The following is a 26,749-nucleotide window of genomic DNA, read 5'->3' as shown; positions in this document are numbered from 1 at the left end:
CTTCTGGCCAGAGATGATTCAAAGATTGTTTCTACAGTACTTTGAATTTTGCCTGCACAAATTTGTTACTTACTGAATTCAGCACATCTAAATTTACTGCTCTGTGACAGTATTTTATAATCACTTTATCCTACTTTTTAAAACTCATCACAGCCACAACAAAGACTGTTGCCCAACCTGCTAAAACCAGACTGATCGTTTTCCCAACTATTTAGTAAATGTTAACTATGCTATAAATACAAATCATGTTTATACTTTGTGAAAGATTCACTGCTCTCAGAGTTCTCCAGCTGAGTTAGAGCTGAAATATGCTATTAACTCCCACCATGAACACAGCTAAAAGAGAGGCCAAAAATGCTTTCTCTGGGATAAGATATCAGATCTGCTACTGCTGTCATGAAACTGGGGTCATGTAAACTAAACATCCTTGTAACTTCTTTTGGAAAGCACAGAAGTCTCTCAAACTGTAAATATTTAAAAATAAAATTAGACTCATAAGAGATAGGTCTAAGATGCATAAAATTTACCCAAAGATATTAATCTCAGGCAACATTTAAAAGCTATTATCCATAAAATAATCTACCCCATATGCCTTAAAACTGAAAATAAAAGAATTATTTCCTCTCTTTATATAATCAGAAGTGGCACATTCAAATAACATACCAAATGCTATGTCCAAGCTGATTCTTCACAATTTCTGAAACTCCTCAGCTCATATGGAAATAAAATATCAACAGCAGAAAGAAAGGTGCCGATGGAATGGAGAGCGCTGTGCTTCCTAATGTTAAACAGACTACCTTCATGTAACAAAAAGGCACCTTCTCTTCAAAGGAGGAAGTATAAAACAACTGAATCATCTAAGGCTAAAAGCAAATCAGTTAAGAAAAGTATGTGGGGTATTAATTGGATGGGATTAATTCTCTCTTTTTTTTTGAACTATTATTGCTAATTTTAAAATCACCAGTCTTCCTTAATTACTGCCTACAAAGATTGTATCAGATGGTATTTTAAATTATTTGAAGAATATGGTTAGGTGTTTTTTGATAAGCAGGGTACAAAATTTAGTATGCTTCTTGAGGTTCAGGGGTTCCTGTAGTAAATAAATGATGTATTCTCCAAGTAACATTTTGCCTTCCCACTACTAAATTGATGTCTTTTCTTTATGCTTACCCAGTGTTTATGCTAGCTACATAGGAGTATCAGTGGAGAAATGGACTTTTTAATTAGGAACTCCAAGTGCAGCCCAGATTCAGGATCATCCTCTGTGACACTACACCAGAGACAAGAGGAATTTCTATTCTTCTGACCAATAAACTAGTGGAATACACACAAATCAGTCCAAGATACAAATTATTTTCTATGGATTGTGCTTCACCTCTTAATCAGTTGCTTGTCTCAATAGTTTAGATCTAATTCTACTTCTTTTTTTTTTTTCTCCATTCTTGGACAGCCATTGCAAAAACAGAACAGAATTTGTGATAAGAAGGTGCTGTGAATTCTCTCCAGAACGGTCAGATGGCATTTATCTATGCTACTGTGACTCCTTGCCTCTTCCATACAGGCAACAAAAAAGCCCTTCCAAGGCAGATCTTGTGATCGGGAGTTCCACAGATCAAAATGTGGTGTTCAAGAACCAGTCACCAGAAGGTAGTCATACAGCACACCTCTGCTGGCAAATACCATATTTTCCAAGGGGAAAAGATGTGGTATTTACTGCTTGTCAGCTGAACAGCAACTTCCTTCTGCAGTTGTAACCTCCTTCAGCAAAGACACACAAGTACAAAGATTAGAGTCAATGACAGTGCTGCAAAAATGGCTCAAGGAAAAAGGAAGAGGATGAAGAAATGGTCCCTGCAGGTACAAGTAATGCACAAGATATGCCAGCAGATATAATGGATCTCTTGCCTTGCTTCTCATGGTTGTAGTTCCCTTCCCCCACTGGCTGCGACTCAAAACCTCTCTTGATCTACTCCCCTCCCCCTGAGATTTGCCTTTGAATTATGCAAGCTTTGCACTCCCCAGGGTTTATCTGCCAAAAGGTAGCATGTGGCCCATGGTTTGCATTTTAGTTTAAAATTTTCTATTATAGCAGTCAGATCCTTTCAAAATACTTTACTTCCTTTATTCCCATAGGCAGAAAGAATGGCAGGAAAAAATTGTTCACAGCAGTATGAGAGGATGTAAAAGTTCTACATTTTCAGTCAAAAAAAAAAAAAAAAGGAAGGTGGAATATGGTTTTAATCAAGTAGTTTTCCTTCCTAGACGAGTGCTTCCTTCTTGTAATATATATAACCTGACTGCCTATAAAAATAAAGGTGCCAGTTGGAGCCATTTAGGAGACCTAAGGAAATTCTGCATTAACCTAAACTCCTCCACTCCCCAGTTCCTTCCACTATTATTCTGTGTGTGGCCTCTCCTGATGAGTTAGGTCACCAATATCCATACATATATCTGTGAAGATACTTCAGAAACACATGCATCATAGGCTTCTCATTACTGATGTGGTCCAGGCTAAGCATAGACCATCTATGTGGAGAAACTGTTATGCTTTAAGCACATGCTATTATTTCCATATGATACCTAAAAGCCTCAGTAACTTGCAGCTCTCAGGGTACACAGAAACTGCTCCTTGGTTTAGGTTTGCAAATAAATATATATTTTCTGCTACAACTGTCAAGATTTGAAGACCCAAACCCTGAACCTTATCAAGAGGAAAAAGCCAAAATCATCTTTTTTGAAACCAAGAAATCCTGAGTAAAACTTCTGGTTTAGTAGTTGCCTAATAAACAGATAATAAATCTGAGGTGTTGTGCCTGCCTAAAAATACTGTTAATTGCCCAGATCAGAAACTCATTTGGCCTCCAACCAGGAATCTGGTGGAGAAAAGAAGTAATATTTTCTGGCAAGCTGACTGAAGGAGAAAAATAAATGCTGATTGAAGCTGCTCGGCAGTATAGAATGTTAGCGCAGTTCCTCAGGGAGATGGATCAGTAAGCAGGAAGAAGGTGAGGCTGTCAAAGGTGCATGATAAATTCATTTAGCACATAGATATAGAATGATTATGCACATAGATATACACACAAACAGATTTTTTATTACTTTCATCTCTACTCATAAGTAAAAACAGAATAACTCACCGTTGGTGATGATAGTCATTAAATCTCTTCACTGTCAATATCATATCAGAGCTGATCATATGTACCATTTTAAATTACACAGGCACATTTACATAATACAAAAATATGCTTCACAAATACATGTAAATAGCAAGGGATACCTAACCAAACAGGAACCTTTTTACTGTATTACTGACCTGCTTAAAAATACTAAATAAAAATATTCCATTGAAATAAAAATATTCCATTGGACCAATCTTCAAGTAACTCAGAATGAAAGTGCCACAAGATACCATTCATTCTGCTGCCTGCATTCATCAGCATGTATTTTTCACAGCATCAGTAGTGTTCTGAAATTCTGCTTCTGCTAAGCTACTCCATTCTTATGAACTCAACAACACTGCTATTCTTCCTCTCCTGTTTTCATTTTTATATGCCACTCAGTTCAGGCAGCACAGAACAACCCAAAAATAAGAAACATTGAAGTACAATAAAAACATGACAAATGAAAAAGATTTGGTAACAAAAGGTATTAATATATTTCCAGAAGTACAAAGTGAATGCCTGTCTAAGAGAGATGATTCACACTTCCAGACAGATTTGAAACTTCCCTGGTCTTAAATTACTTTTTTTCAGGCTACGACACAAGTAGAACAGATCACAGTTAAATGGGTAATAGAACTGTTCCAGAAAAATTAAGAACTACATAAAAATTATGTGTGGCAGACTGCTATTTTGATTAGTATTACTTCAAGTATTAGTTTCATAAATGATGGTTCAATGATGGTTCATTTAATAACAAAATTAAGAACAAATTACACACAATGCCCAGTCTATTTTTCAGGTCACGCTTAAACCTAGCACTTCAAGAGTCTAATAAATACTCTTACAAGGTAAGAATATTTCCTTGTCAGTGTACAGTGGAAAAACATTATCAACGAAATAAAAACATGGCAGAGTGAACTTCTAGTACCCTTGGGTCAATAACAGTTTCAAACCCAGATGATGACATTTTTTCTTAGAAGCCAAGTCTTCCAGTGTCTCTTTTCTTAGCTCAATTAAATGTATTTCTGTGCAATATCTATATTTTAGCCCAAATGTAATGACGACATCCAGCCATCACTCTTGGTCCTTAAGCCAGTCCTTGAGCACCCCTACATGCCCTGCATACCCCACAAACCTTTGCACTGCACCCACAAGCCAGCTACAACCCACAGGGTTGCTACGATGGGACTTCCTCTACAGAGGCTGTCAAGGTGTTCCAAATAGTCAGATGGCCAGTATGTACTGAGAAAATAGTATTATTTAAAATAATAATTGCTTGCTTCTCAGACCTTCTTTCAATAAGCAATAAATAACAAATACTTCAACTAGGATTAGCCTAGAATTCTACAGCGAACCTCAAACCTAATGTTTGTAAGCAGAAATGTCTTCATTCTTGTTTTCATTCAGTTCATACATATATTCCCCATCAGTATACATCTAGCCACCCTTTTAAATAAAATTGTTGATAGCATTCATATTACTTTGTTCTCAGGGACTCAGAATATTTTATAACAAAGTACCAGTTACATTTATTCTGTAGTTAATATACTTGCACACATACTTGATAACAATGTGTTGCCTGAACAGAGAGCATAAAACCGATCAAAAATCTGTTTTAATCACCCACCCCACCCTGCCCCTTTTTTTTTTTTTTTTTTAAACAGCTGTTTAGATGGAGGAGGGAGGAGTCTTTAAGACAACAAGGGATACTTCAGCAAATAGATTTTTCCGAGTGGTGCGGAGTCTGAGTCTACTGATCGTTCCAATGTTTAAATAATTACTTTTGCATATGAAAAATACAGGATGAGTTATTATTAATTTGATAGCAAGCCAAATAAAAATAATGGAAGATACAAAACTATGGTGTTTGATGTGTACTACATATGCAGGATTGCATTAGAAGAGGATTGTTAAAACTGTAAAAGCAAATTCAAAAGTACAAGCAAATCAAGGTTGCTTACTGTCTTCTGACATTAAGATCCAGTATTAGTGAGCAAAATGCCTGCCCTCAGCAACTGAAGCAATCCTTCAACATTTATTTTTATCTTGGCATCCAGTTTGTGCTGAATCCAGGTGCACAAAGTTTAAGAACAACTTGCATGCTTGTTCTCTTAATTTTGCATGCTGTGACAACCGGTTCAGGCACCTTGCATTTGTCTGGCCCATAGCCAAAACCACAAGAGAACACAAAGATTTGAACGTTTGCCGGTAGCCTTGAACAACGTGGAGTCTTTACACTGCAGTGGTTGCCAGAGATTTTCCTTTCCCATATTTAAAGTACAAACTTACCTCTCTCAATATGGGATCCGTTATTGAACTTAAATTAACAGCTCCTTCATAAGTCAAATAGTAGAACACATTTAGGGACCTAACAGCCTCTGGCCCTTGCTGTTTGTAGCCAAAAATCAGATCGATCCACTGGTGAAGCTGGCAGGAAACAAACTCACTTTCTAATGCCTGTAAAAAAACACACACAAAATATATAAACTTGAGTTTGCCAGATAGTCATCATTTAGTGGTGGTAGAAGCATTTTTTGAAGCGTACAAAACTATCTTAACAAGTCTAAGTACAGTATTTTAGACGTTCTAGACAAAAAAAAGTGGGCCCTGTGGTAGAGTCTCATGCCCTACCCCCTGCTGACCAGAAGACCTTGCTTTATAATAGTGGGAATAAGAAAAAAAGCAGTAAGTGGAAAGCATTTATGGACAGCCAGGCTATGATTTTATGAACTCTCAAGATGAAATTGTGCTTTTCTGTGTGATGTGCACTGTGAATAATAACAGCATGATAATCTGATTCTGACAGAGAGAAGATTGATAGACTTGGGGAAACTGAACTAACTAGGGATGTTAGGGTACAAATTATTTAACATGCTGGAATATCAAATTGCTATTACTTTTACGCATTTCTTGTATATATCTCTTGTACAAACCTATACAGAAACAGTACTATGCTGAATGGTTAAGCCACTTTTCTGAAGATGTTATCCAGTTACAACCCAATCCCCAAGGCAAAAACATCCAAACGATAATCAATCTCTCCACCTTGGATTAGATACAGCACAAATGTATTAAAAGATAACCTAAAAATCATTGTCATCTGAAGAGTTAATTCATCTAGATTAAATCACTAGTAGGATTTGCTTCCTCTATTTGATACACAGGATTCAATATATTTCTTATTTGAATGAGCAAATGAAACAACATAACAAAGTCTGAGGTTCTCTTCATCTAAGGAAATAAATGGCATTTTCCTTGTAAAGGAAATTCCTAATTTTGAGCAGAGGAAGTTAAAATTAATCTGAAAACCAAGGAAATCACTCTGCAATTTGCACACAAAAATGATGGGTTTGTTTCATTAACCAATGCCTGAAAACAACATTTAAATTGACACATAAAAACAGCAATTGTCTTAATTTGTGTGGTGCACTCCACACAAAAGCCCTAAATATGTTCAAATTAGAGCAAGCTGCTTGATTGTCACTGCAGTCTCATGTCATATTAATGCATGACAAACATTAAACCATACACTTAAATGGCAATTTATATCATTTAAATGTTTACTGCCACACCAGATCATCACTCATTTAAATGTGACTTTCTGACAGCTAATTTCAGTTAATTTTCCTCGATTCACTTAATTAGAACTTTCAATCAAGAAAAGACCTGTACATATCTTCAACATCATATCATTCTTTTTTTTATTATTATTAGGATTCCCAGCTACTGAACTGCTGAAAGCATTCTTTAAAATGAATTACCACGCACTATAGTATCTCTTTGAATGATCATATGGAAATACAACATATATGCTTAGAGAGGATTTCTTCTTTTACTTTTTTCTTTTTTTAAAAAAAAAATTAAAAAAAACCCCAACATTTAGACACAGACACACAATTAAAACTATAAAAAACCACAAGCTGGCCAATTAAAAATTAATGATTTCAAAATTGTTTAATAAGATAAAACCAGTCAGGAGTCTCATGAGTGTCCATAATACTACAATGTGCAGCCATAAAATTCTACAGGGCTCAGCAAATGACAACGATAGGAATTAATTTTCTTGCTATCCTGCTAAAAAAAAATTAACCCTAGAATATACTTACTGTTATCATTATAACTATCTAATGTCAGGAAAAATAACGTTAAGCAACTTGTGATTTTTTAATATATATATATATTTAGTATGTGCACAGGTTGTTCATATTTTCCTTTTCTTCAAAAGCTAGATTGTAATGTGTCATATTACCCTCACAAAGCATTTGGACGTGACTATCTCTAATCTCCTCAGATTAACAGATATATACATTTGACTTTTTTCTTAAAAAGCAAAACTAACACACACTCTCTGCCTTTTCATGGAATGGTTGGGAGCCATCCTTGATTTAATTCTCTTTTTCAAGATTAAAATTATTTTACACTTGTAATTTACACAGATTCAAAAGTAGATAATTTCCTTTTCATTTTTTTCCAAGTTAGGCCATTTTATATCTTCTTTCTTATTTGCCAAATCACAAATAAAAGGGTTAAACAAAAAATTACTACAGTCAGCATCAATATCCAGGACCCTGAAGGACAGACCAAATGTAGTACACACATTCCAAGGCTGAATAATCTTGCCTGTCATTTGAGGTTCACAGTTAAGTTCTTGGTTGGAGGGAAGTACTTATGCTATGACACAATTGATGGAGGAATAGTTAACAGTCTGTATAATGATTAAGAAATAAAACAGACTTTCAAGGAAAACAACACAATGTACCAGTACATACGATGCACTTTATAGCCACACTGGTATATACTATTTAAGTATGGGTGCTCCTTAAAAAAAAAATAAATCTGAGAAGTGAAAAGGTTCCAATTTACATAACTATCCAGTTTTAAAAGAAGGTTTTTCTAAAAAAAATGTTACTGTTAGCATTTACCTCTTGCAAAACTAAACCAAGGGTATTGAATGCTAAGCATTTAGGATTACTTAAACATCTAGGACAGCCAGTGCTCATTAAGGCTCAAGTTAAATATGGCATGCAGCGATGGGATACTAACATCCTTCCCATGCTGCTCTTAAAGCAAACCAATCAATTGTTAGCGCTCCCACAGCAGACCGAGTACATTATGTACTGTGTGCTCTGAAGAAAATGTGCAAACCAAGAAAATCCTCTAAAATGTCCAGCATAATACAGTAATATTCAATCCTATCGAGTTATTGTAAAATAAATCAGTCACTAATGCCCAATTGTTAAAGGATCAAACAAGCCCATGAAAAGACCGTCACGTGAAGCCACACACAAATTGTCAATTCTGTCCACAGGGAGTCATATTAACTTTGACAAACTGTCTTGGGGCTGATATCTGTTTCTTTAATGAGATCTATTAGGCAGAGACTAAAACACTTGAGATATGCTAAAAAGTACAGTATACAGATGTCAAACACAAACACCTATTAGTAACTTTCATTTCTCTGTTCCCAAGGTAGAAATGCTTCAGACACATCAACAAATTGAAGCTTTGGTCTTACAAGGAAATTTTAGTTTATTCATAAATATTTTTCAAATGCACAGTCTGTTGACATTAAATATGTGCAATCAAAATGACTTCTTCACGAAGGACTCCAAAATTCATTATTTTATGTACATATTTTTTTGCCCTGTTTTCTGAAAGGAATGAACGGAGAATAATTTCCTCCTAGCAACTGAAGACTAATTATCAGTCTAATACTGATATAACATGGTCAGAACGACAAAAACATAAAACTAGCAGGTTAAGAAAGATTTTTTCCTTTTTTGAGTAGAAGTACTCTAACTATTTATGATGATATATCTTCCCAAACATTATTATACCCTTGGAATCAAGATTTGTATCTTTTAAGTGACTACTATTGGCTTTTGCCCTGTACTTTTCTTTCTGGTTTAGACTATGTAATGACATGTAGGATTTGAAATTATGCCTATTAAAAACCAATATATACCATGCTTAAGATTGGGATGTTCCAATGCTGAAATCAGATGAAAAGATAACTGTATTTCTTTTCACCAGCATAGATATTTATTCATAATCAAGCTATTCAGAAATAGATCACAAACTTGCCTTATTCCTATGCTGATTAAAGCAATCTTGAAGCATAGCATAAACCATGCATGTAACTCTTACTTGAAAGACAGAAAAGAAGTCCAACCTATACAAAATGTGTTTTCTATAGTTAAAATGAAGGCAGAAACTTTGATGAGAAACTAAAACTGCTTCTCATACATGAATAATCTTTCCTATTCACTCGATTAAAAAAAAAAAAAAAACAAAACACAAAAACCCCAGGAATATACTACATCGGCAAGAGAGACATTACAAATCTCAAGTACAAATAATTGCCTATTACCTTTAATAGGCTAAATATTTTAGTTCCTCTTTGAACTAAGCAATTTCCTTTGAAACACTTAAAATCATTGAGTCTTTTTTCCTACATTCCATTTGAAAAATATTTACGTATGAACAGAACCACATGAATTAGGATTTCACACATTTTTAGCACAAACACAATTTTGATGTGAAAAATATCCTCGAACACGACAAAGCACCCACATAACTGCAGTACCAGGTACATATAACTGTCTTGGAAGTATGTGCATGCACGTACATTTAAAAAAACCAAAAAAACAAAAAAACCCCCAAAACCAGAACCAATGAAGCCAAATAACTGGAATTATGTTTGCATGTGCAGGCTTTCAGACACAAGTTGGTAATGCTGCCTTAACATTGATATATGACCTTTGTAAGTTACAATGAAGAAGGCTGGTTTTTCAGCCTAATTAGAACTGTTTCAAATTTTCCTGCTAAATATATGATAGAAAGTCCTTTCAACTTTTTTTTTTTTATTCTAGAGTTTCTTTCCATGTCAACCTTGTTCCAATCAAAATATGTTTTGAATTAAATAATTTTGATTCAATATGTGGATCACATTTCACTTCTAAGATTTAAAGTCCAAAAAGGAAAAGTTTAGGCTGTTCAAACAAAGCAAAAGCAGCCACTTTGCGGAAAGCTATTCACATTTACCACGACTGACAAATTGTTTGTGTGCACCATTAGGTCTAGTTTCTGCAATAGTTGCCAGATTTCCTGTCCTCCTAATAACATATTAACTCTTGAAGTGCTGGCTTTATCTTTTGAGGTTTCTCAGCAACCACTAGTATTTAAAAGTAAATTACCCAACACGCTTTCACCCGCAACACTATTTGATCGCATGGGTAGACATCTGAGAAAAAAAAAAAAGTATAAGAAGCTATTAGAAAGATATCGAACTCAAGCCTGCCTTGAAGATATCAGGAGGAGGAGGAAGAGGACAGCAGACGTACTAAGGAGAAAACTCCGCGCCCTGCATAAGGTAATACAAATTTCAAAAGGATGAAATGGACATCAAAACCATTTACATGATTGCTGGTTTCAAACTTGCTAAATAACCGTTCCAAATGCATATAGTTTTATTTACTGTATTTTGCAATTTGCTTTGAACACTTCAGAAAGTGAGCAATTACTTTACAGCTTACATTATAAGAACCATTTAATTTTTCCTTTCTTTTTGTGTGTTCCAGAAGTGCACTGCCAATGCATTCTTCACTACTGTTATAACCAAAGTTAGCGTTTTACTTTATTTCTTTACTTGATTACCAATACTAGGATAAAATACAAAAAGAACTCTGGAAAATATAATCTTAATAAAAAGATTTAACTCAGATGTTTTACTGAAGACGACTGATCTTATAGAACAAAGAATATCAACAATCTGAGAAGAAGCTCAGACATAGATCTCTGGAAGATAAACTTCCCTTCCCCTGCTCCTTCTACCTCTCTGTATTTAAGAATAAGGTACTAAGTAATGGCAGGTACTAAGTAATGGCAAAAGAGAAAATTTGTGTACTGATGTAACTTAATCAAACAGAATTTTGTGGCAAGGTATATTCTGCATAAACAGCACGCAACAAAAGAAAAATATTTTGCAATCTAATGACTACCTGAATTTATGTAATTATTACCAAAATAAGAGTGAATTAGTAGCACATTTAGCTACAAATCTTGAGCACTTTTGCATCTTTTGGTGATTTCTATATTCAGTCTACAACTGTTATTCTGTAGTTTAAATGGACAAGTCAGACAGCTGTTATGTATTTTATAAAATGAAAGCTACATTTCCTTTGAAATTCAGCTTTAATCTCAACTGAAATGTGTATCATTAGGTGCCAGGAATAAAAGATTTAGGTGAATATGAAAACTTGCCTTGGAGCATTCTTAGCTACTCTTTACGTAAAGGGCAGTGATCACCCTTAAAATAATATTTCTTAGTATATCCATGATAATCTGCCAATTTGAGAGCAATATTTTAAGGCAGAATTGCTATAATTTACCATGAACAGTATATAAACAGACCAAATGTTGCATTTTTGTTGTTAAATTTCAAAGTTTAGACATCTACCTTAGGTGCCAATAGTGAAAACATTTACACAGATGCTTATCTTTACTTTTGTGAGCAATTCCACAGCCTTCATAGTAGAACACCTTAGAAAGGTGAAGTAAAGCATCCCGGCTTGCAGGATCTCCAAAGTTACCCATTAGAAGAAGACACAAGCATATGGCTGTTAGCACATTTGGAGAGCTAGACTTAAAAACACAGATTTCCAAAGACGACACTATAGCGTAAAGAAACTGAAAACAAGTTAAATAAAGCCAACGCAGGTCCCAAAACAGTGTAGTTACAATGCCACGTGCTGAATAAGGGCTGATTTGCCCACAGTGCATGTAAATGGTATACTCTTTTCCTTGAGCGTGCACACTGGTACTCAACAGTTAATGAACTGCCAATTCACATGTTGGCTTACCTCACTTATTCACATATTCCACTGATCATGGTTGTGACAAAACTAACTTCCCCATTGAAAAAAAGAGTGGGCAAAATCTGCCTCGGCCAGCTGGCTCCATAAACCGAAAGATGCTACTCAAAAGGCATACTAAGAATGACCCCTTCCTAATTGGTGGATTTCTTCTCAGACAGAGGTAGAAAAGATACAGAAGAACTGCGATAGGAACAAAAAACGATCAGGAGGTCTTTATTAAATTCCCCTACATGAAAAATAATATATAGAAGTCATAATTAATTACAGTTGTGGAATCACAGAAATGGCTACCATTATTCATAACTGTGATAATACTGACGTATGTGGCTTGCATTTGGCTTTCCCCAGAGACACACGGAAACTCTAACCACAACCGGTTAGACCATAACCATTTATTACTACAGATATGGCTAAAAGCAAGTATTTATAACACCAGGAGGTGTTGCTGATTTCCCCATCATTTCCACCTCCCCCATCCCACCCCTGCATTTTTTGTCCACGTTTAAAACGTCTGCTACATTGTTAGAGGATCCTCTCCTCCAGAAGAGACAGCAATGTCCTGAGGTCAAGACAGTGAAGCAAAATCCCATTTTAAAATCCTCACACACAGCACCAAAAGGAGGCAGGAAGTTCTCCCTCCTTCCCGAAATTCAGCAATTTCTCTCCCAGTTCCTCCAGCACTTGTTTGCATGAAGACCGACAGCCTGGATCTGGAACCTATTACCCATGGAAGCACAGGCTGTTAACCACACAGCTGACAGTCAGCTCAGTCAAATTAGTTTAAATGAAGTTTTGTATTAAAAAAAAAAAAAAACACAAAACACCACACCTAAACACCAAAATCCCAGAAGATGTGACTGTATTTCACAACATTGTGTTGTGTACTGGTTGAGCCGATGGCAGCAAAGCTGCACGATCGTGTTAGCATCCTGAGCTGCCAAGCTGTCATATCTTTCCTCTCAGAAGGTTAGTGCAGGTAAACTGCTTCTAACACTTCTGCTAACTCGCATACTTCTAGTTGAGGGACTCCTGCGTGGCATCTCCTCGAGCCTTGTCAACATGATCACAGTTGCTTCCGAATGTCAAGTACCAGCCAAAGACAAACTGAAAGGTCAGAGTACTACACACTTCAGAAAGGGCATTTGTCACGGTAAACAGTGACTCACCTTTTAAGGTTACAGATTCTTTCCCATTAAGAGAGAGGTGCAAAACACACACTACAAAACTTTAAACCATGTAAAATTTCCCTGCCTTTGAGGTCAAACAAGCTTTTTCACTGAAGCTAGAAACAGGCCAAACTCTGAAATTCAGGAAAGTGTTATGATTAGAGTACACTTACCCAGCGGTGGGGTTTTGGCTTACTTATACTAAATGAACACATAGCTAGCATAACTGTAATGTGATATAGAGTGATACTAGTGAATGCAGTGAAGGTCATGAAGTTTTAGAAAATGTCTGAAACATGAACTGAACCTGCATGATCAAAACACAAAAAAAGGTTTATGGGAACACAGACAAAACTACACTTGAAACAGCTTTCATGCTAAGCTTGAGGTTGAGTACTACCATCCCATTTAGTCCTCAAATTAAAGTTTAAGCCTTGGCATACTGTCTGATTAATGACAGCCCAATACACTTCCAACTGGGAGAAACTAGTGATTTTTTTAATGTATTTTACATCTAAACTGCTCATACGTTTCTTCCTTCTGATTTACTCTGTAAGCCCTAAAAGTCAACTGTTGCTTTATTTTTGCACTCTGTTTCAACAGCTTGCAGCATTTATACTGGCTTTGATGTGTCAGTTGTATATGCAATTCACAAGAACCGTGATGATCAACAAGTATTAGTATGCATGTAAGAGGAGACAGAAATGGTTGCAAACACATGGTCTTCAAACCACTGCAAATAGCACGAGCAAACATCTTAGAAGGGTTGTAGAACCTAATCTAATTTGTCTTTGAAGCCAGTTCTGGGAAAAAAATGTTCTAGAAAAATTTGTTTAAGGTTAGGAAAAGGTATGACAGAAGGTCAAGGAATTTAAAATTTAAAACACAGCTTAGATGCAAGTCAGGCAGACAAGTCATTTCAATCTTGTCGTTTGACTTGTCTGCTAATTCACAGAAGAGGAAGCTTTTGGAGAACAGAACACAAGATTTACAAAGGTAATTAGGGTACCACATCTGAATAAATCAAACAGTTACAAAAATAGGAAACAGTACTATATTATCACATGGCACAAATGTGTAACCCACTCTGGGGCTAAGTTGCACAGATAAGCACAGGATTTGAGATGATTATGAACAGCGAAGCCCTGATCTTTTATAAATAAAGGCACTCCGAGCAGTGGCTTAGGATGACAATAGAAGGTATGTTTGGTGAGGACACCAGACTCAAGCTGGCATTTAACTGGAACGACACAGGAGAATCTTTATTTGACTTTACAATGACAGAGAAAGGGAGAATTTGTGCATCAAGGACATCATCAGCTTCTACATTCAGCATTTAAGAAGAATATCAGATTTGTGGAAGATACTATTTGGAAAATGAAATGCTCTTTGCAAACTTCCCCAAACACAGCAGGTCCTCATTTAACATTTTGTGCTGGCATGTTTGCTAAGCAAGCTACCGGGATGTCTGGATCCAGATGAACTGGTGCTCGGGGTGGCTCACCTTCTATCAAATACCCTCGGGACAAGCACTTCCACAGTCTCCTGATTAAGGAGGACACTCAATCTTGACTGTTTGTCATATCCTGTCCCAGTGGATCCCCTGGGCTCCCTCCTGCTCCCTGGGAGTAGTGGGGCTAGTGCTGGAATTTGTAACAGAACAAAGAGCTCTTAGGAGTCAGGTTCAATGCTTGAAAGAAATCAAACAGAAAATGGATTATATTTGTAAATTACTTCTTAAAATGTCCATCAGAAAATGCAAAATCTTTATTCTTCTAATTTCATCATGCATTGCATGTTGAATTTCAACCAGTTTTGCTCATAGATGCTTTCTTGTAGACAGTTTAATTTCTTCTAGATGTTATTCCCTTCTTTCACCTAAACTGCTTCAAATTTCCACTATGACAGCTGTACACAGACAAGTGATATATTGAGTATATTGAGCATGCTCAGGAAATCAAGACGTAAACACCTCCAAGTGCAACAGACATTCTGTAGCCAGTCGAGAGCAAACTTTTCATAACCTTTATATTACTCTGCCATGAACCGTGTTAGTGGGAAGGGTGTAGGAGATGAATACTATTAACATTTAGAGGTTATATGCTGAAAAAGCATCTGGTCATTTACTAACATTTTAATGAATTAAATTTTTCCAGTTATAAGCTAAATAAGATGCTAGAAAAAAAAAAAAAAACAGAATTCCCCCTTCTATCAGCAATATAGGGCTTTTTTCTTCATAGAAGATGGCCTAAAAAACACCAGCATTTAGAAATAAAAAACAAATATATTGCAATAAACCAGCATTTAACTCCCATCTTTCAAATAACCATTTAATTCAGAGGCTGAACTCCCAGAGACGAGTCTTGCTTTTTACAGGGCAAACAAGCAAGCAACTATCTATGGCATTACCTCCCAGTATGGAAAAAGAACACATTTTTTTAAAAAAAAACCACAAAAACCTAAAAAGCAACACCTTGTTACACACAGTTTTTAAGTAGCAACAACCAAATGACAAGGTTGCAATCCATTAACATAAAACAACTTAAGTCTGACCGAGGAGAACACTAATGAGTTTTTTTAAAATAAAATCCCATACCTGTGGCATGCGAGTCTTCCTACCCAGAGTAAGCAAAGCAGAAGGATACTATCTTGCCTCAAAGCCAGGGTTGTTCAGAACCATAAAGGTCTGATTTTACCCAGGAAAAGCTGAAGGTCCCCGTGTTGCCTGCCCATCAAATCCACACAACAGAGCAGTTAGATATCTAGTCTAATCTCTGGAAGCTAAGCCTGAAGTTCACCTATCGACAGAGCACCTGAGAAACTAACGCTATTTTTAAAAATTCTGGTAAGGCTGCAAATTCTGCCCTTTATTTTGGAGGACAAGCTGCTACTTTTTTTGGGTTTTTTGTTGTTTTTTGTACACCAGGTATATGGAAGGGAATGAAAGGAAAAAAAAAAAAAAAAAAAGGCGCAGCAGGCTTGCAGACCTGGGGCCTGGGCCGGGCCCGGCCCTCCGGTGCTAGCGGCCCTGCCGCGGGGAGCGAGGCCCGGCCCGCCTCTGGGGAGCCCGGTACCGCCGGGGGGAGCGAGGCCCGGCCCGGCCCTGCCGCAGGGAGCCTGGCCCAGTTCAGGCAAGCGCTGCAGAAAACCGCTGCCGCAGCCAGCCGTTCCTTGCAAGAAAAAAAAAAAAAAAAAAAAAAAAAAAATCGCCATTTCTGCACACCGGTGTTTCGTCCGCGTTTGCAAATGGGAGCTGGCCGTGTTTTCGGCGCGGGCAGCATGGGAGCGAGCAAAAGGCAATCAGCAAGGCAAGAGTTAATTGTGGCGCGGGGAGGGGAGGGGGCGGCGGTGGGGCACCGGGAGTTAATCAGGGAGCATATCGCGAGCCAGGCATGGAGAGGCCTCGCTAATGAGCCTCAAGTACCCTGCAGTGGCTTTCAAACCTAACTGGCTTCAAACGATGCCACCCCGTGACAGGGTACTGCTGGCCGACGAAGAGGGTGATTAGAATAAATGACTGGAGTAATTAACTCTGATTGGAAACCACCTGACTGGAAAGAGAAGCTAGGAGCTGTTTAGCCGATGGTCTTCTGGTAGAAAAAAAGGAAGCTTTCCTTTACTCCAGTGTTTGTATGTGCTAAAAGAGCTCTTCCTTTCAAATAGGTATGTGGTGGCACTAATGAAAAGCAGCTTTTATTCAAGGGCCTCCCCATTCATTCTGAAAGGGGGAGAAAAGAAAGGCTTCAAAGTAGAACTAATTTACTTCATCCAAACCCCACTTTGGGGAGCCTGGAGTTTGTATGAACACCAGAACAAAATATTGGTTAAAAAAAGAGAAAACTTTTCATAGGAACATTTTAAAGACACCTGCAAGTTGTTGGTTTGTTTTGGTGTTTGGTGGTTGTTTGTTGTGGTTTTTTGTTTTGTTTTGTTTTTTAAATACAACTATTAAGGCCTCCATAAAGAAATCCAGTCTGTGCATTTTCTATTTTTCATGCCTGTGTCACCAAATTTTCCAAAGCGTGAACGCGGTTCGTTCCCTCTAGCGGTGGGAACTTCATTTTTTGCGCTATGGAAAACAGCAACAATTTTACATTTTTTTTGCTGGAAATAGGATTGGCAATCTCCAGCAGCCCTTAGGCAGGAAACATATTCGCTGCACATTGGCTTTCTCTGCCACGCTATCTTGCCACTTTATTTCACAAAGCAGAATTACAAAGAGTGAGGGCATTACTACCTGCTGTTTTACAAGCAATCAGCAATTCATTGTACCAGTGTTGTCCTGTACCTGCTGAGTAAATGCTTTAAAAAAGTTCCACTAACTGCCCAGTAACAACTACAGTATGGTAGCAAAAGCAATTCACCAAATGTTTATACTGAGCCTCTGATTTATTTGACAGCTTTACACCTTCAAGACATGATATAATTAAATGTTTTGACAATGAAACAAAAATTGTATAAATTAGAAAGTCGTTAAAGATGTACAGTATCTAAAATTAAAATGTAGTACAGCTATAAAATACGATTTCTGAAATGCTCCTATAAAATAGATAAAATGTATTTAACTTTTAAAGAATGATTTTTTTATCCTTAGACTTTCTGCTACTGTATTAAACACATGTAAAAAATTCCCAATTCGATCACTGTATGAATGCAGTTCAAAAAAATGCATTTCCTGTGTTATTTTAAGAAGGCAATCAAATCATGACAAGCAACAATAGTGAACCTAGAATATTAGGAGACTTTGAAAAAGTTAAAATACTAAGCAGTATCTTAATTTATTGTATCAATTGTTATTTTCATTGTTTCAAAATATAAATCGACAGCTGCCATGATGGTTTGGGGAGCAACTAACATGCTACGATGTTAATCCTGTCCCTCCAAGGCACTCCAGTTCAAGCCTCAGACAAGCCTTTGTGCCTCCACAGACCAGTGAGATGCAAGCTGGCACTTCCTACCTTAGAGAAGAGGGCACACAACGCACAAGGAATGCTGAAAATAGGGTTCAGAAGGAGAAAAAGTAGCTGCTGACCATGTCTGTGTTCACAGGGCGACCAAGGAGGATGGTGGGAATCACTATTCATGTTTCGAAATGAAAATGAGCGCGTTAAAAATCAAATTATAAAATTGAAACAAATGTCCCTAAACTGTGGTTGCTCACTCTAAGGTCAGTTCACATCTTTAAAATGCAGTTTCATTATCATTTTTGGTAGTATGTGTATAAAACGTGAGCTTATTGCTAGACTTAAAAGCTAATTGTTTAAACAATGTATAATTATATAACCATTATTTAAACATTAAAGCCTTTAAGCAACTATGCAAAAACATTTAGAATCAACTTTGTAATGCAGCTGAAGAGCACTGTTGTTCTAAAGGAAACTGTAATCCAGCAAAAGGTAACAATGACCAGTTGTTTATAAAAACCACTGAAATGTTTGGGAACTAGTTCACATTCTCATGCTATGTTTATGTTTCCATTTATCATCCTTCTCCTTGAGAAGATAGCTCAAAAGGAAGAAGGACTAGAGAACAAAATTTTGTTTAAATTACACATGCAGACGTCAGGTAATTTAACAAATCGAGACAAAAAAGGGATGCCTGTGTATAGCTAAAATCATTATTGCATTAAATCATTTTCTCCTCTCTCTCCCTCTCTCTGAGGGACCCATCCTTGCAGTGTGGTTTATATTTATTTTGTATATTTAGCTTTGCCAAGAACTTCTAGCTCACCAGTGAAGAAAAGGAACCAGAAATACAATCAAAATGTAAGAGTATACTATGTATAAACGTTGTTGCAGTCTTGTTAATCAAAGAACAGACCCAATCTTTGCTTAAAGTCTGTATCTGAATGATTGACTCCCACTCCCTTCACACTTCTCTTCCATCGTATTGTAACAAAGCGCAATACAATATAATATTATGCCCATAAAAAATAAATTGGCAGTGATGGGACAATTTCAGGACTGGTATACTGGGCAAATGGAAAACAGTTATTCATCAAACTGTTCATTAGGAGGATTATACGACTTTGTTACTTATGACTGTGGTGGACTGTATTTCTGAATAGAAATCCCTTTTTCTGCCCTACACTCAGGAATTGCTGAAGCCACACACATTTCCGTAATGATGTATGTGATAACTGAATGTGGGAAGATTGTTCTTCCTTACACTTTTGTTGAAGATGATTCAGGAATTTACCATTTTGTTTCATCAACTGTTTGGGTTTCAATTCCAGATTCAGTTACATGTCTGCCCGCCACCTACCACGGGGTTTGAAATAAATGATTAAGAAAACTGTAAGAATCAAAGTAAAAATAGCTAGTGCTCCTTGGAAAGAGCTTTACATTAGTCTTATTCTCTGCTTCATTATTGTTACAAGAAATACCTCTGAGGACCGCAAATAGTCACATCTGAAAATTTTTTTTCTTCTGTGACAAGCTGACAAGAGAATTTTGGCACACAAGGATTAGATAGGGTAGGATATGGTATGCTTGCTTACTACAAAATGATCCAAAGTAAAACTAACTTCTCTAACTGGTCCTATTGAGTTATTGTTCTATTTAATTCAGGGAGCGGCACAGAGGACGCGTAGTGCTGGTTGATACAGAATATTCCAAATGTTTATTAATGTAATACTAGCAACCATTTCTTAATCCCTACGCTCACCATGCCTTCAATTCTCCAAATACCCTTTTTGCCCCAGGATGTCAGCAAATTCAAGTGAACGTTTTATAATTAAACAAAACATCAAAGTAACAGACGTTTATGCAGCCACCCTATGCAGGTGGATTTTTTCTTAATGAAATGTAAGAATAGAGTGTGTTTTACTACTTCTCTTAGCATGCATGCACACATACTAAAATCTGTTTGGAAACATTGTTCAATATTAATATAAATCTTGCTATTGTCACTCCACCTAGAAAATATTATAAACTGCTTTATAAAATAATTCATTGAAAAGTTTTAGATTCAAAAAACCCCTTTCCTTCCTCTCTCAAAACAAACTTCTATTTTAGCAATACTGCGAGTCTATTCCAGGGATCAGGTGACATGAAAATACACCCACAGAAAATTTCCATCTTACTCAGAAATCTTTTAGACAAAGCCAGGATTCACCACTTGTCCTAATGCATACGATCAGCTAGACAATAACATGCACTATCCACAACCATTTTGATGGTACAAATGAAAGCATCCAGGATGCTGGACTGGAATCACCACAAGCTATATTCAGTATTCCCCTTCTTACAAAAACTAAAAACCCAGTTAAATTTGGTTTGCATACATGTACATGTATGGAGGAAGCTTGAAACGCTGCTTAACTGTTCCTGAGAGCATAATCAAGGAAAACTTTCAGTGACTTTACATAATGTCCTTGCCACTGACATGACAGAATCTGCTAAGTGTATAATTTAACGTAATTCATGCCTTAAATTCTTGTAAATCAGTTACGTTAATCCTAATTTTTATTGGAACAGCCACCCTCTCCAGTTTCCTCACATGCAGGCAACAATAAAATGGCCAGTGCCTTTCCATGGGCAAGAAGTGACTTAGAAAAAGGTTGGTCTATTGCTACATTTCAATCTTTTATAATTAACCGGGTCTGTATTCATCATTTAATTGTGGCAACGTTGATGTTATTTTATTCATGAAATATTTTTGGAAATTTTCAACCTCTAAATGAGAGCAAACATATCAAATGACCCCATGCCCTAACTCAGAAGGAAATGAGAACTGGAAGTACTGAAGTATTGTAACCTGCAGCGTTAATGGAAATGACAGGCAGAGATTCTGCTACCTAAAACCATTCTCAAATTTTAAAGCATTTAAATAAATGCCCTGTTCACCAATTTAGAAAAAAACCCACAACTAAATAGCCACTTTCAACATTAACAGAATTAATCATAAAAATGTGAGCATTGATACCACAAGAATCAGAACCACAAATGGATTTATTTTAAAAGGTGCTATTGGGTGGTTTTTTGTAAATTTGTTTTTGCGCAAGCTCCCCTCTCTTGTTATTTACCTACTAAATATACACGTGATAGAGGGTAAAATCTAAAACTTCAATACCCACTTTAAAATGTACATTCGTAAAACCCCTAGGCATGTAATCACAGAACTTCCCATATAACACAGTAAACACCATAGAAGGCTTTACATATTTATGTGGCTCGTGCACTGTACATAAACTAGAAAAGGCATTTAGTTTTCTTTTTTACAAAAATACAGCAGGCCACATTATAAAGATTTAGCATAGCACTACAGAAAATAAGGGAAACGTGCTATGATTTATTAGCCAATTAAATGCATAATTACTGATTTATCCTTCAAATTACATATGAAAAGCCCTATTGTTGTGAGCTGAAATGAAATTTTTAGTGTATGATTATTGGCAATACTAAAAAACTTTCAAAGAAAATGTTCAGCTTAGTGTGTACAGATAGTGAGGAAGATAATAAAAACTTTTTACCTGCAAAAATGAAAGTTTAAATGTGGGAAAAATCATGATTACCAAGACATGATGACAGTTAAAACTGTATGGTTTCATATTTAACATAACTGTTTCTGCCCCAAAATTGAAAGTTACTGTCTTGATAAAATATTTTCCTGGACACTGGAAGACTAGAAATACTAAAATGTAAATGGTTCTTAAAATCAATTTGTGGTTTGGGTTTTTTTTAAAAAGTATTGCAATTATCTTATTGGTCCTGAGCAGAGGATATATGTAAGAAATTCATTATCACACTCTATGCACAAAAGGAAAAATAAAGGTGCTTGTAGAAAAGAGATCCCTTGAAAGCTTGTGAGTCAGTAATGGATAGAAACTTCATCCTTGTGTTTCAGTGGTTTTTTTCCAGTCATTTCATTGCCATTAGATGATAACATTACAATGTAATGCTTGGGGTTTTTTTCTGCACAAAACTTGCGTGGGCAATACAAAAGCACTCCGCAAAAAGCCTTCAAATGGGGCAAAGACTAGGAACTTCCAGAATTCCCAGGAACAGAAGGCGATGGTGGTGCTGAACCATGTAAATCAAGCAGAACCATGTAAATCAAGCACAAATCCTACCTGACCAATAACTGCGATCTGGGGAGCAGGGAAGAGGGAGGAAGAGAAGACAGAGACCTTCATTCCTTCAGTAAGTTTGCACAAGGAAACCAGGAGGAGGGAGGAGAGCAGCTACACTGCTACCCCCAAAAGCCACAATTCATTCTTTCCAGTTCCGCAAAAGTTAAGAGTTGAAAATCATTATCAAAAATTTTGGACCTCAAAATATGGTGTAATTTGCCTAGGAAGATTTGAGGCTTCAGAGTTCACATTTTCAACCTTCATCCACAGATTTAGAAAACTGCTTTCGAAACAAATAAATGATAAAAGCTTAGGCTCCTGCAAACTAACAATTTCAAGAGCAACAGCTGAAGGAAAAACACAAACTATGACAAAATTTAAAGTGAGAAAGCCTGGTTTATTGGAGGTTAAAAATGGAAAAACCTCAAAGAAAAAGTTTACTGGAAACTACAAGCAAAAAAGGATTGTAGACTAACTTCACTATATAACCTAAAGATCCTTCTACATAAAACAGTGGGGGGTTCACATTATATAGAGTGAGACGTATACTAACGAACGTTTTCAAAGGCCTTACAGCTGCTGGACCACTCAAGGGAAACAAACTGTTTAATACACCTAGTAAAAAGCACGTAATTAATAAAAATATGAAAACAAGCAACTAAGTTTACATTAAGCCTTACGTTAATCTCAGCGGACACAGGGGTATTAAATGCAAATATTACGAATAGTTAGAATTCAAAAACTTGTTTCTGTTATAAAGGACTTCATTAATTCCATACGTATAGCAAGCCTCTCCTTTTTAATACCTAAATCCCAAACACTTTAGAAAAATTTGTAAATTTGGATTCTGGAAAAACAAAATCAAAACCATGCCCCACAGTCATTTTTTTCCGACTGCGCAAAATAACTCCACATCCCTCTGATTAGACACATCATAATGACTAATGCACATAATGAGCAAAGTTCCTGTAAGAAACAAAGTATAATTTACACATGAACAAAAATATCTATAATATCCATCATACAAGTGAAAAAAAAAATTAAGAAACAAAAAGAAACCCACACAACAAAGGAAGATTCAAGTACTGGTACAAATCCAGTTGTAAAACTCCTGAGGATGATTGGTTGATTTAAAGCTTGTGTGCTGAGTTCAGCTTATATAGGAATCATAAGGGGTTAAAATACTGAATTTAGATTTGATTTTTAACTCTGTTCTCTAAGGAAATAAGTTTTAGGTGCTAAGCTCCTTATCAGTTCACCTGTTTGTCCATTCCTCCCTTAGTAACATGGAAATCTCTGGCTTATTTCAAGCAGATTTAAGAGATGGGTAGAAGTCTCAAAGATCATTCCGTTTGTTCAGCTTTTCAGAAAATCCGTGGTCAGACGCAGGCAAGAGGAGTAAACAGATACCCCCACCAAGGGAAGGCCGGGCAGGATGTATCCTTACTATCCACTGGGTTGCATCTGGTGAGGCAGCATGTGCACACTGGCCGGTTCACCAGCAGCCACCAAGAGCGGTGGTGCTTCTTCAGTTGCAGTGTCGTAAGGAATTTTGGGGAGAAGCTGAAGTTACTGCTAAGGGATGAAGGGTAAGAAGCAAAGGACACACATACGTTGTAAACCAGGTTTCAGTGATCGTGCTGCTCGCTGAAAAACTGGTTACTTTCTCCAGGTGAGCGCTTGAAAGGTGAACTTCCATCATGAAACTAATGTTATCTTAAAAAGAAGAAGTAACACTAATTTCCAATTCTATTTTCAGAAAAGTACAAGATAATGCTGGAGATCTTCAGAACGCATACTCAGCAGGAGGAGGCCCTTTTAAAGTTGCTTATAAAAATATAGATACACCTGTTTCTTTAGTACCTATTTTTAAGTACTTAATCATACAAAACAATTTTTAGTGTCTTTTTAAATGTACTTTATACAGATGTCCATTATTCTGACTTATATAAAAGTACGTAAATTAAGTTCAACCCAAAAAATTACATGCAAGTGTTAATACTAGAGTTAGCAAAATACACTGACATATTTTATAGCTTACTGTGTATTACAGCTTTCACCTTCCTAACTAGCTACGTAAACTGAAAACAGGCAATATTTTTAATTAAGTAGAAAGAATATGGCCATAGATGCTAAAATCATAGACTTTTAAAAACCACGATGATTCAAGGACTTTGGTAGGTAAAACTAAACTACAGAAAAATCTTTACACGTCCCTCCAAACACCGAGCAGAAATTAACTTTCTCTCTGTGTATTCTCACAACCCACATGTGTCACTTCAAATTCCAAACCCAGACTTTGGAGAGAGCGTGCATGTTTTTAGGACTGCTACAGTACACTAGGAAGCTACTGTTCCTATGTATACTTAATATGAACCAGTCCCCGAAATACTAACTGAACATAAATTAAAAATGCTGTCATTAATTTTATTTCACTCTGGAATCTCCATTATTGAGAACAATGGGGTACAAAGCAGAAATCCGCTATACATTCTTGCATTGCTTTGTGAAATTTGGCATCCATCAGTGTCATATAAAACACATTAAAAAAGCAGCACTACCAGTTTTAGCACAAATATTTAAAGCAGTTCAGTATAAACTTTATGTCCAAATAAAGTCTACTAATATCCAGCAAGCAGTGGTGCAGCTGCATTAGCTCATGTAATGTTTCACACATGGAAACCAAGATGCAAGATTACCTCATTTATGGTAACACTCATAAACTACACAGTACACAGTAAACATGTCTACCCAGCAAATTAAAATATCACTGCACTATGCAGCAGCTGAAGCTATCCAGAACCTGTTTATAATCCAATAGAAACAGAAATTTGTCTTCAGTTCTAGAAACAGGGGGGAGGGGGGGAATCAAAGTCTAAGTAAAATAAACTGCACTGCAAGTGTCACTTGCCCCAAGACTTCCTGCTTCCCACAAAAGACATGCACCCATTCTGGAGATCAAAGGTCAGAGCTTTACAATAGAATACATTGTAAATAGGTTTAAAATAATTGAATACAACTGCAAACCAAGGACTCATTTATAGCTTGCTAGGAGAAAAAAAAATAAAAAAGCTGTTTTAAGTCATTCCAGTATATGAACTGAAACCTGCATTATAAAACTGCATCTGCTTCAAAACTACCAGATCACCACCTGCATACCAGTTGGATTTGGTCATTCCACAGCCATCTAAATAATGAAATGCCTTTGAGTAAATTACATGCCACCACTGTTTTGATTATTCTCTGCAATGTCTGGAGGAGCACTAGAAACGGTCGTCCCTGCCGCCAAGAGCCTGGATGCTCAGCACCTTTCCTAGGACCCGAATCTCCTTCCTAGAGAAGGAACAACCACTCACCTCTTCATGTCACAGCAGGCATCCACACAACTGCTGTAAACATTCACCTGCAAGATGATTTATTTCTCATGCTGGACTAATCAAACCGAGTTTACTCCTTACACAACTGTCCAGTGTCTCAGTGACTGGGATGGTGACAGCCTAACCAGGGGGGTAGCACAACGCCTCTCCATTCCGATGGCTTGCAACACCCAGGTTTATGTGCCCCGAACAAACCAGAATTTAGCCTGTGCCCGGAGGTGCCACCAGCACGTCACGTACGTGAGTACGGAACCTGAAGGTAGGGATGTACTTACGAGTCATCTATATCTACCTGCTCTTCTGCTTTCTTTTTTTAATCCCTTTTTTAAATATTTTTTTTAAATAAGTTGCTAAAGGAGTAAAGCTATCAAACGTAGATGTAACCACATATTCCTCTCCAATGTGATGAACTCATTTTTACTCAGTAACAGAAAAGGCCTTACTTCTGGGCTGAAACAACTCAAAAATCATTTGGAAAATGAGCATGCATAACACATACCTTACAATTTATTATACCTATTTTTGCAGACCACGGACTTATTCACAGTTTACAACCAGCGCTCTTTTTCAACCAACCAAAGCAACTACATCATACAGGTCCACATTCAGTATCAACAAGTGAAATCTTTAGAATTCTGACACTTAATAAAAGCTCCTATAGCTCTTTACATGTCCAAAACCCTGCACAAGTTTTAACGGGATAATCCTGTGAAAACAAACTATCACCTGAAAGTTATGTTTACTAGGGCTTATCTGGTATGCAATCTGTCCCATATTAGTAAAGCTCAAATACCCTCCTTCGGGGGATAATAAATTTGGAGGTTTGTTGGGATTTGTTAATATATTTGCTATCTCAACAGGATTAAAGGCAGGAAATAATTTCATGATATTTACTTATCTCTGTTGTTAACCTTATTTACCTCTATTATACTAGCAATTATAGCGCTACAAAACCATAATCGCTAGTCACAGCAAAAAGACACATCCTCACAAGACTGAACTGATGCTCATTTTAACAATGACACATGAACAATTAACTACTGCCACTTCCTTAAATCACGGGGTTTCAACCTGTGGTTTGCAGATGCCTTTGGTC

The 26,749-nt window shown here is 36.7% G+C and overlaps 1 protein-coding gene across 1 annotated transcript in view; it reads right to left on the bottom strand.

Moving 5' to 3' along the window:
- The window catches only part of LRBA (LPS responsive beige-like anchor protein), a 424,995-nt gene that overhangs the window by 53,341 nt on the left and 344,905 nt on the right, over positions 1-26,749 (bottom strand). Inside the window, exon 48 of the mRNA XM_074821286.1 lies at positions 5,451-5,618. Within this exon, the coding sequence (XP_074677387.1) occupies positions 5,451-5,618 (168 nt within the window). The remainder of the gene's footprint in view (positions 1-5,450; positions 5,619-26,749) is intronic.

Source organism: Strix aluco, chromosome 4 (assembly GCF_031877795.1).
Source record: "Strix aluco isolate bStrAlu1 chromosome 4, bStrAlu1.hap1, whole genome shotgun sequence".
NCBI lineage: Eukaryota > Metazoa > Chordata > Aves > Strigiformes > Strigidae > Strix > Strix aluco.
The sequence above is the reverse complement of the archived record's forward strand: the minus strand, read 5'-3'. Positions and strand labels throughout refer to the sequence as shown.